Source organism: Paralichthys olivaceus, chromosome 3 (assembly GCF_024713975.1).
Source record: "Paralichthys olivaceus isolate ysfri-2021 chromosome 3, ASM2471397v2, whole genome shotgun sequence".
Classification (NCBI taxonomy): domain Eukaryota; kingdom Metazoa; phylum Chordata; class Actinopteri; order Pleuronectiformes; family Paralichthyidae; genus Paralichthys; species Paralichthys olivaceus.
The window spans coordinates 19722506-19734716 of NC_091095.1; the positions used below are offsets into that span (position 1 = coordinate 19722506).

General features: G+C 40.9%; 2 protein-coding genes across 2 annotated transcripts; both read right to left on the reverse strand.

The window, feature by feature from the left end:
- Positions 1-1393: 1393 nt before the first annotated feature.
- tmem165 (transmembrane protein 165) lies at positions 1394-8607 on the reverse strand. Its single transcript, XM_020081100.2, has 6 exons — positions 8274-8607; positions 6976-7201; positions 6702-6877; positions 4613-4795; positions 4242-4347; positions 1394-3447 (listed from the first exon to the last, which is right to left on the reverse strand). Exons 1-6 carry the CDS (start codon positions 8430-8432, stop codon positions 3371-3373), a joined length of 927 nt encoding a protein of 308 aa, XP_019936659.1. The 5' UTR covers positions 8433-8607; the 3' UTR covers positions 1394-3370.
- A 636-nt stretch (positions 8608-9243) lies between these two features.
- On the reverse strand, positions 9244-11718 carry srd5a3 (steroid 5 alpha-reductase 3). Its single transcript, XM_020081099.2, has 4 exons — positions 11393-11718; positions 11077-11228; positions 10685-10996; positions 9244-9868 (listed from the first exon to the last, which is right to left on the reverse strand). Exons 1-4 carry the CDS (start codon positions 11701-11703, stop codon positions 9609-9611), a joined length of 1035 nt encoding a protein of 344 aa, XP_019936658.2. The 5' UTR covers positions 11704-11718; the 3' UTR covers positions 9244-9608.
- Positions 11719-12211: the final 493 nt, after the last annotated feature.

A 12211-nucleotide genomic window follows, 5' to 3' on the forward strand; every position in this document is an offset into this window, starting at 1 on the left:
TGTTTTTTTTTGGCTTTCAAAGTTATCAGTCAGTGGTTACCAGTCATAGACACATGAGGGAAAATGTTTTGTTATCCAAAGAGCGGGGCACTCCAGAGGATGAGCCCTAAACGAAAGGGCACGATGAATTCTGTTCAGTGTTGTGTAGTTCTGATGTACACACTAGAAGCTCTTGTGTCTCTGTGTTTTCTCTGCTTTCACTTCACATTTGTGTAGCGTTTCGGTTTGGCTCAGGAAATTTACTGCTGCAGTCCACTCAGCGACAAAAATCACCTGACATTTCTAAAAGGTTAATGTGCTCTGAATCCTGCAGCTTTGTGTCACAGCAGCTGTTTGGCCTTTCCCAGGTGATGGTGAACACCTGCTCTGACATCACTGACTCGGCTGCGGCCAGAAGTAAAACGATTCATGGTTTCAGCTCAGCTGACACAGCGACGTACTGATCGAAAGGTTCGATGCTACTTTCTAGTGATGGTTTGTTCGATATGACCAAAGGTTTTATTTACTTTGATCAATAAAGAACAACTACATGCAGCCTTGAACTAGTTAGACCATATTACCTATATTGACATTGACATTTTTTAGATTAAGAATATAAGTTGATCTGGTCAAAAATCCTTTTATTAACCATTTATAATATCAGTGCCAGAATTGCTGCATTAAAATACTCTATTGATATATAAGCAAAATTATCAATTTAAACTATTTTCTGTGTTTTAATGTCAACAGATCCGTGGTTACCAGCATTTTAACTACATCAATACAGAATTGACAATCATAACTATCTTCATTTATTACTCTGACACTTCTCAATAATTTTTTTCCAAAACTGAAGTTAGTGTCTTGTTTTATCTAACCAACTGTCCAAAAACCTAAAAAAAGAATAAAGTAAAAGGTGTGCAACATAAAGCTTAGCCCTTGAAATGTATATAGAAAAAATATATAGACCATTTCCTTTTACAGCGCTTATAAATAAAAACTTGCTCTTTTATTGTTGTGAACATTTTAACTGAGATTCGGCCCCAGAACATATTTTCTCTCCAGATCCACTACTGCCACCTGCTGTTCAATTTGAGGTTAAACATCCTTAGACCTCAAACATTATTCCTTCAACATCAAATAATCTGTGTATTTGTCATCCTCCATTCTCTGTTGCTCAGTAATAGCTCAGTGTTTGGTCTGCATGTGTGCTGCGCTGCATTTATTTCTTGAGCCACACCGTCCAGAAATTCAACACAACCTTCTGAGGCAGATGTATCAACCGTTTGCTCCCCTTCAACCTGAAATAAATCTGTATAATATGTCTCCGTGTTCTGTTTCCTCTACTGTCTTTTCAGCACACGTCTGTTGGCAACCATCTCACATACAGAACAAATGACTGGTTTAGACAGAAGACAAGACATGAAACATTTTTATTGAGAGAAATTTTCAGATTACAACCAACCTGTCTCACAAACAGACGGATTTCACAGCCGGGCACAGCCTGTCAAATATTGACAACACAGCTTTGGCCTGTTCAGTTAAAAAAATAATTCCATCCCTTGTTTCTCTTGACCTCTGTCCCACCCTGTTCTCTGTCTACAGTACATACGCTAAAAGAAAATGAAGCTAAATAAACACAGAGCATTTAAATAAAAGCGAAACAGAGTTTTATTACACTGCTGGTTGAGGTGTCGCTGTAGCTACAACACAGCTGCTTATGGCTGAAGGGGGTAAACAAATGGGGACAAATGACATGGTGGTGTCACTTTTGTACAACGTTTCATCAGTGACTTTAACTGTTCTCGGACAAGAACTCTGGAGAATGTCAGCATGGGTCCAGACTTTATACAGAGTTTTCCTGTCTCTCATGAGCAACACAGTAATCTCTGGAGCGTTCAGGTGTTATTACAGTCTCATGGGCTCACTCAGACATTTTCTGGGGTTTTAACAAGGGGGCTGGCAGGAGGAACCCAGAGAAAGTCAGGAGCCTCTCACTGGAGAATGTCAGGAGATTATCCGGAGTGTAGTCCATGTTTAAAAGCAGCTTTAGTGATTCAGGGCAGTAACAACTGAAGCACCAAGTTGTTTATGAAAATGGATCTTTGAGATTTAACCTGTGAAGCTGATTCCTGACCGATCATCAACATGATCTGTGCTCTTTAAGCTGTGGGTAACTGATCCCTTTCACATCTAGAATAACATCTGTCCTGAAGAGTCCATACATTTGATTGTGGCCACACACTCAACACTGAGCACCACAATCATGACTGATGCTTTTTTGAAATGACTAAAATCTCACTGAGTCATCCAGCTACTCCTGACTCCACCCACTCTGTCGCGCACGCACACAAGTAAAAACATAATTTGGTTCTTTGAAACAGAAATGACTTATGTGAGTATTTGCATATTGACCGGGGAAGTAAGATCCGACCAGGTGGTCACGGGAGACACATTCAGGACAGATGTTGATACCAGGTGTGGACCAAAATGAAAACCCCTGATCAATATCTCCAATATGTGATCAGCCTTTTGCTGTGGAGTAGCTCTCTGGATACTGTAAGTATGGCGACACCTGAACGTAGAGGTATTCTAGTGGTTCAGGACTCTAAAATAACTGCTTCGTGGTATCAGCAGCAAAAGGGAATAACTCGGAAATATTTCAATGATGTCTCTGTCTCAACTTAAATTGTACCGCAGCTTCAGTGGATTCTAATAAAAAGTGTCTCCGAGGGGGGAAGGTGGAATAAACACCAGCATCTGGGCTCATGTTAAACAGACAAAAACAAACATGCAACATTAATAAACAAGGAAAAAGGCAATGACTTTGAACTGGACTTACTGTCTGAAGTAGATGGCTGATGATAGAAAAGTACTGCATGTCGGGCTCTGACTGAGCCACACATCCTCTAACAGATGGGTTGGAGGGCAGCGAGTGTTCTTCTTCCTCACACACACTTTGTGAAGAGAACACAGCTCGAACAGAAAGCCACAGCACTGCCTCCTCTCCTCTCGTGCATCTGATCAACCGATGTCTGTTGCTCAATGTTTTCTCCTCATTGAGGCTTCTGTTCTAAATAAAATGTGCCTCTGCACTTCATAATGATAAAACTTATTAAGTATTCAACAACTCCCAAAAGGTTTTGGTGATGAAAATCTTATTTAATACTAAATGTAACCTCTATAAGAAACCACTCACAGTTACAGGCTGTAGTGTAGTGGAACAACGGAGCTGTCTAAAGGAAGGAGGACGGGACTTTGGCTTTCTGTTCAACTTGTCACAAGGTCTGTTGGACACAAACAGACACACACAGACACACAATCTCTCAACAGCAAGTGAACCAAACTTTACACGTATATACAGAGTGAACCTGAAAAGTCTTTCGTCCAATCAAAATCCAGACTCTGGCTTGATGAGTAGGGCAGAGAAGGCGAACGCCAGAAAAACAATTCCTCCAATGATTGTAACTGTGGAAACAAAACAAATTCAGTTATCATTGATGTCTTCTAATCAGCAAAACTACCAATGTAACCTAAACCTAAGATTTAGCACGTTAGGACACTCATTCAACAACTGTGTTCCTCTTTCTTACACTGAATATATACCAGACTCTGTGTGTGTGTGTGTGTGTGTGTGTGTGTGTGTGTGTGTGTGTGTGTGTGTGTGTGGTCCAGGTATTACTCATGTTGTGGGGACCTAAATCTGTTTACAGTCACGCTATGGGGACTCATCCTGTAAAATGTAAGTTATTATGTAAAACATTAAATTCTGAGGGGACAAGACATGTTTTAGACAAGTAATAACTAAGGTTAAGGTTAGATCAATGTAAGTCAATGATGTGTCCTCTGAAGTGTGTGCATGTCTCTTGGAAAGAGAGTAAACATAAGACGAGCCAACACATTTATAAAATAAACAAAAGTACTCATTTGTATAGTAATGACAACAGTCAAATATTGATTATTTTTTCATGTTTGAATTAAACTCTTTCTCACATTAGTTTTTATTTGACCTGGTACAAATACTTTTCAAAAATGTACCATGACACTGCAAGTATTTTACACTCACTTGTGGTCTGAGGCTGAACAACTCTGTTCTTGCCTACTCACACTTTGGAAATATATATATATATATATATATATATTAATCTGCCTGTACTCACTGTGTCAAAGCAGCTAGCTTATAATAAGCGGACTGTATGGTTTAATGGTGTAATGACAACAGGATATGAAACATGTGCTTTAAAAACAACACAGCAACGTACCTGTTCTGACGGATATTTTCTGGGCGATCATTCTCCCTCCTATCACAGCCAGTCCTGTACACAAACAGTGTCCCAGTGTACCACCCACAGCAACTCCAAAAGGATCCTGGGAAGAGTGCATTTCATGTTGATGTGAAAGAGAATTACACTTAATTATCAGTGTATTAACACAGCACAATGGGATTTGTGGTGTAGTTAAAAATGAACAAACTTTATTTCCCACTGGGGCCACAACATGTAGACACTTGACACATTGCAACATTTTATTTTTAAGTAAAACGTGTGTAGGGCTGCAACTGACGATTATTTTGATAATAGACAATGTGTCCAATCATTTTTTCGAATAATCAATTAATAAGGCTGTAACAAACCTCCCGTGCAGCGAGAATAATGGTGGTCAGCTGGGAGCGGTCCCCCCACTCTGCAAGGAAGGTGAGGGTGAGTGCTTGGATGAAGATGGGTGAGATGAAGCTGTGCCACTTTCTCTGAGGCAGCGTTGTCCCTGATCCAGCCTCCACATCTGCAGTCCCATTGGTCAGTTTAGATCGCTGCAGCTGAGCAGACAAAGACAATGTGATTCTACTGAAACACTGGACGATGATTCCCCCTCATCAGGAGATGTTAGACCCAACAAATTGATGATTCAATTCTTGTGAACTATTTTTATCATCAATTTTAACCTTTTAAATCAGTTAATTTTTCCAACCCTAACTGCTTCACCAGTCTATTGAGATAGGGGAATATTTTTCATAACTGTCACTGCCACACAGGACTCGGGGTTGACATACTCCACAGGAGACTATTTTAGATTGGATGAGCACTATGACTAGTCATCTTTCACTGTACAGTACTATACACATGTGCTTCAACACTAGCACTTCTTTCATCAATTGATATGGAGCCATTTCACATAAGTAAAAAGGTAGAGTCCACCTATAACAGGTAGGATTCTCAAAATAATTCACTTGAATTCATAACAGCTCTACTTGATATGATAAAAACAACATCCACCCATGCAGATAAAAAGGCTTCCAATCTTGTTCCACTTAGAAACCTGCAGCTGAGCTGCTCACAAAAACAAATGTCTGTGCAAAAGTGAGATGAGTGGACAGATGTCGACACTGTGTTACACATCATGCTTCTGATTCCTGAACGGCGACATGCTACATGAAATCACACGTGGCTTGTTTGGTAAATTGTAAACACGCAAAGGGGTTCAGCAATATATCAGGATCTGTGTTTAAATGGGGCTTATACTGTATCTAAAAATGAAGGTGCGACCAGTCAGCAACAGTAGCCAAACTCAGAGATGTATTGTGGCTATTAACATAACTTCAGCATGTTTACTTACATGTACTGACTTTAAGTCAACTAGAGTTGTACAACCTCTGTCCTCCAAGACAAATAGAGCCCACGAGACATGACAGTATTTATTATTTTTTCTGCAATTAAAACAATTGTAGGCCAGCATGTCCTGCAGAGTGGCCACTTCTGGCTGTATGCCTGTCAGGTCAACACACATGGAGCTGTTATGTACCATTTCTAACAAATATCATTGCCACGGTCAAGACGAAAAAGCAGATGCGCAGCGTGCGAGATGACAGATCTATTGGCGTAAAACTGTGCCCAGTCTGCAGGGACACAGCGGCAGTGATGAAAAAAAAGGTCAATCTCGAGCATCATTACAGATGGAAACATGCAGCTTAACTGGATGTAGGACAAATGCTCTTGGATAAAGTTACACGCTCTGTGGGTTAGTTTGTGTGCCCAACGAGCTGCTTTCACAAGTAAACATTCTGATAAAAGATAATATTAAGCAGGCAAGTTTTGTGATGAGCGAGCTAAAAGCTAAAAAGCTGAAACTTCAAGAGGAGGGAGAATTTGCGGAGGAACCTTTTTGCTGCTGCAGAGTTGCAAGAACTGGACACAGTTGTGTGCAAGAACAAATATGACAAAAGCATGCAACTGAATAAGCAGATTACGCAGGTGAGTTCCTTCAGGCATTGTGCAACAGGATTCGGGACATGAAAAGGAACCAAAGCTCTTTGTTAAGATGTTTAATGTGGAAGCAGATGAGGTGTCTGACAACCTGAAATATAAAAAAACAACGAGAAACTCCAACCTGCCTCTGCTCCAGCTCTATAAATTCTATTTAGGCCCTAAGATGTAGTGCTGTCCGCACCTCTGTTTGGGAAACTACTTCTGGAGGCAGTTCTTTTGAAATTGACCCTTGCAAAAACTGGAAAAACAGCTGCAGGCAGCAGCATCATCATCATCACGACTATCGGACATCAGACTACTTGCCAAAGAGAAGCAGCTCCAGCCATCACTTTAATGAGGTTGGTATGTGACATGTGTTCAATAATTTAGTATGGCTCTCTAAGGACATTATCGAAATTGACCCTTAAGTTATGAATGTTGTCGGAGTTGCTACTGACCGACCCAAAAAACTTTACTCACCTCCTCGTCCTTCTTCTTGATCTCTGCCTGCACCTCCTCCAGCTCCTCTTGGCCCTCATCTGGACTCATCTTCAGCCCCTCTCTCAGCATGCGCACACCAAAGATGGCGAACAGGGCCGTGGATACATAGTATGTGTAGATTCTAGGGATGATGGTGGTGGCATAGCCAAACAGCACTGTGGAGAGAAGTGTAGAGTATACTTCATTCTTGCTTGGAGAGGAATCAGTAATTCTAACAAAAGAAAAACAGAAGCAAACATCCACTTCTACTAACCAGAGAGACAAGTCATGACTCCCAGGGCCAGTATCGCGCCTGTCAACACGGTGAGACGGTTGTAACGCATGGCCATGATGGCTGCGATGAAAAATGTCTTGTCTCCCAACTCTGAGACAATGATGACAGAGATAGAGGCCGCGAAGGCGTGAATGAAACCCAGGTTTCCTTTGTGAGAGTCATCCTCTGAAACTACAGGGCCCATTGGATGAGGACTTGGTGCTTTCTGCAGAGAAAATCCACACAGAGTGACAGTCAGCTACAGTCAGTAAATATTTTCACGTGTAGTATTCTTACACTTACAATCATTTAATATTGACCACCTCTAATTGTATTGACTATTTGTAAAGCTTGCTATATACATACTCCTGTACTCCAAGTATCTATCAATCATGAACATTTGTTTTCTAACTATTAAAGTATCCATCTATCTATCCTGTATCTTTGTTTATTAACTTATGAAATAAGTATCTATATATCTATCCTGTATATGTTTTCTATCAATAAAGTATATATATATATATATATATATATATATATATATATATGCTGAATCAGGGCCGGGTCTAGGCAGGGGCAAGAGGGGGCCTGGCCCCCTCAAATAAATGTTGTGCCCCCTCAAACTAAATCCCCCAAAATATATTAAATTTCATATATTTTTTATTATCTCATGCTTCTCTCCTCCGCTCCACTTCTTAATGTCTTGCTTGCCCCCTCAAATATAAAATATATCAAGTTGTTTCTCATGTCATGTTTCGCACAATGCCCCCTCAAGATTTGTGGCTGCCCCCTCATACATGCCTGTCTAGACCCGGCCCTGTGCTGAATGAGTTTCCTAATCAATACAGTATCTATCCTGTATTTGTTTTCTAATCAATACAGTAAGTATCTATCTATCTATCCTGTATTTGTTTTCTAATCAATACAGTAAGTATCTATCTATCTATCCTGTATTTGTTTTCTAATCAATACAGGATCTATGCTGTGTTTTCTAATCAATCAGGTCAGTCTGTCTCGTCCTGGCTGCTGCAGGGCCCACATGCTTCATCGCCATCATTGATGTGTAAACACAACTTTATCACATCTCAACCCTCAACACGTGACCTCCATTTCCTTCACATGCACACATTATCACCAGTTAACCTGTGAAACTAAAACACCGGAAACAATGGGACGCGTCTGTTAGCATGCAGGCTAGCTTAGCTATGCTAGCGGGCAGCACTGGCGGCACCGGCATCAGACAGGACGCTATCAGAAGGTTGTAGTCGCAGGACGACAGTGACGATGAGGCTCCTGACCTCCTGTGGGAGCAGCTCCGGGACCGGAGCAGCTTTGTGCTCCTCTGGAACTGCAGCGACTCCGACCGACAACAACAACACGGCGGCGGAGAGCGGAACCAGGACGCGTAATACATCTCTCCCAGCGCGTCCATTCGCTCCACACACCGTCACCGACATTATTGCTCCAGAAGCACCGACCGAAGACCGTTGGCTCGTGAACTTCTCTTCCGCTAATCACTTGATATCACCGGCAGCAGGACGGGCTAACTTCATATTAGCCCCATCCACAGTGTGAGGGTGTCCTCCGTGATACACGTCACGCTCAGAGGAACGCGAGAGGAGGAAGTTCCCACCCACTGGCGATTAAAGCTGAGCGATGATTGGACGAGCGCAACAATGACGTGGGCACCGGAGAGCTCAGTGATTGGTCGTTCTCACTGCCAGTTTAAAAGTATTGAGCGCTTAGAAAAATACTTTAAAATGTATATAAAAATAAAACGTGATCATCGTCAGAGGTTTCTTGTTATAGTAGTGTCATAAAGACCCGATCTTTAAATATGTCGACAACCTTACCTTAGATATTTTAAATGTTTATTCAGTGGTTGCAATGGCCACTTCTATATATTCAGCAGTGATCATTTAACAATATATATAAATGTTTAAAAGCAAAATTACAAATCTTTAATTCAATATAATCAGTTTTCAGTCACAGGTTGACTATCAATTACATCGCCATCTAGTGGGTTCCCCAAGTCATATCAGAACAACTCCACATGGACTCATAATAATACAGATAAACAAGCACACAAACAAGAACAATTGAGCATAAATGGAAGTATTGTTTTTTTCTATTTTTCTTTTTTAAATTGAATTACAATCATGTAGAAAACATGTCCGACTGTCTCATTGGTTTCTCTCTTACCATCTATTTAGGGTTTCTGTTTTAAAGAACATAAACATATTTAAGAATAAGTTTCTCAATTTACCCTTATATTTTGAAATGAACTTTTATTCAACAACACAAAAATATGTTAACATTTCATAAAAGTATTCAGTTTAAAAAAAACAAACAAGGTCTTGCTGTAACAAACAAGTGTTTTGTGATGAGGTTCCTCATTTCTTCACATCAGTGTCTGAGGAACAGCTCACCTTTCACCTGGAGACACCTCTGCAGCCATGCTATGCCTCATGTTCACACTCGGGAGCAACTGCACTGTCTGTGTAAGTCCTTTTGACAACCAGCAGCTTCACTTGGTTGAGCGCACCGTTTCAATCAACGCTGTGAGGTGAGCTTCACTCCTGCACATTCAGATCCTGTTTACTCTTGGAATGTATAACAAGATGCACAACTATTCAAAACACAAAAGGTATGAATGCTTTTCTGTGTTTCGGGTATGATTCATATTTGCTGATATAAAGCTCATGACAGAGCTGTGCTGCCAGTGCCTGGTTGAAGAGCACATAAAGGACAACAAGCCACCAGGTCAGAGACAGGCCTCCAAACACCAAGGCCAGTGAGATGTAGATCAGCAACTCAGCGAAGTAATGTGGGCATGAAACCAGCTCAAACCAGCCCCCGGATGGAACTCTGTGAGCCAGCGTCTCCACTGCTCCTGCAACACAAAAGACAGAAAATACATCATGTGACTTTTATATGACCAATGGATGAAATGTTGTGTAATGTGAAAGGGGTCACTCATGCTGACTAACCCACATATAAAACACAGAGATTGTTTTCTTTCTTTCGCCCCTTTATTTATGCAAAATTATATCACATAATAATATATAAAACAATTAAAATATAAAAATATATATTCAAAAAACTGACAAGAACAACAAAACAAAGAAATAAATCAAAAACAAAACAGTTAACGTTGTAAATGTGATAGTGTCATTCATGGAGTACTTTCATAAAGATTGTCTCAAGTACTGATCACTGATCATCTTTGAACAAGTTCTTCAAGCTACGTGAAACTAAATTTGTGCATCTGTTTTGGCAGTTTGAGGTCGACTCATTCTCTCTCAATTCTTTCCAAATCGGTATTAGAAATAGAATTTGATCTAAACCTTTGCCTTAACTTACCACAGATTTATCCAATTTTCAAATGGATAAAAAAAAGCAGACTAGTAATTTTGCTAATAAATGTATTCTTCTATTTTGGAAAAATGATTCTCCTCTAACTTTAAAACCAAATATCAAATTTCTCACTTTAAGAGAGACTAATTTAAAGCTTTTCGAGCGGCCTATTATTTTCTTGCTTGGAGAACTTGTTCACAGGGTTTTTACAAGCATCATTAATCTCATTGTTTTTACTGACAAGCCCACAACTCAACTCACTACTTAAGGAAATGCTAATTTGTAATGGCGGTGTGCATCGTGTGTACTAAACAAAACATACAGGAACTGAAAGACAACTGCACAGGCTTACCTGACTTTCCAGTGCGTAGCCTGGCCAGCAGGACTGTGGACTGATGCTGCAGCAGCGAGGCTGCGATGAAAAATCCAAACCCAGCCACGTGAAACCAGCTCAACTGAGAGAGGAGGGAGCCAGCGCCTTCCCCCCCATGATCTGAGCAGAGCGCTGTTAACCCCAGCACGATGTAATACCCAAGCCCGAAGACATACTGCACCACATGCATGGCTCCATCAGAGAAGACGCTGACACACAGGCACTCGAGCAGCCTCCTGAGGGAGTGGAGCCAGAGCAGCAGCTGCACCAGGAGAGTGGACAGCTGTGGGACTACAGGCGGGACCAGCATCAGACACCAGAGCAAAACAGGGACAGTGAAGCTTGAACAGAGCAGAGAAGTGGCAGCCTACCCTGACTGTGTGCTCCGCTCACACCTGACAACATGTCTAACATCCCAGTGAGCCACGAGGGCAGCGAGCGATGCTGAAACGTGAGGTTCAGGTACAAGGTCAGGAGGAAACCATTCCAGCAAACTGAGACTGCGTAGAAGTGCCAGAAACACCTGGAGGACAGAAGAATGATCCATGTGTGCGTGCAGCTGAATAAGCATCTACAAACTCAGATTATTAAACAACGGTGTTTCAACTAAAACCTGGATTTTAATCTCTGTAGAAATGATAAACACAAGTCATGGCTGTGTATTTGCTGTGCAGGATCGTGTCTTACCTTTTAGGGACGTCAAACACTCGCAGCCAGTCTTCTCTGTGGAGGTTTTGTTTTGTTTTTCCGTAGCGAATAAGATCCTGAAACACAACATACAGACGACATGTTTGATATTTTCTGGAGAGCTTGTGAACACAAAGAGCAGCGAGGAAACAACAAGCTAGAGAAGACCAGAGAATATGAATCAAACTCAAGAGTGAGCGCAGAGTCATTTTCAGTGCGGCGTTGTTTTGTGCAACAGGGAAAAGTGACCGTCGGGAAAACGCTCGCAACAGTTCCGGGTGAAATGTGATGGGAGTAAATACCACATCCATGATTCAGATGCAATAATCCAATTGATTAACACGTGCTCGTGTGAAATGTGCATGAAACCGTGAGAGGCGCTTCAAACTGTGCATTCAGATTGAAATGTGTGTAGAAATGCTCCAGCAGGTGGCAGCACTTTAAACTCAGCACATGAAAAGTAAAGCCAGCATGAGAGTATTTAGACTATTTACTTTTTGTCTGGTCAGTTTGACTATGAACATGCAAAGTTAAATGGATGAGGGGTTATTCAGATAAGGTCTTAAAAAATAGATTATTTTTGATTCATTTGGATATGTGAGAAAATCTAAAAAAGTGAGATCGGTTTCAAACAAAAACTTCAATTCATTTTTGTTGTTGAAACCACGCACTTAATCTTTTAGTATTAAGGACCAATAAATCAGGTGCACATTGCCAGAAGCTGGAACCGGATCTTAAAATGACTTGAATAATTGACTATGAATTATACACCAATCAGTAAATGGACAAATCGTTTCAACCATACATGATAGAGACAGA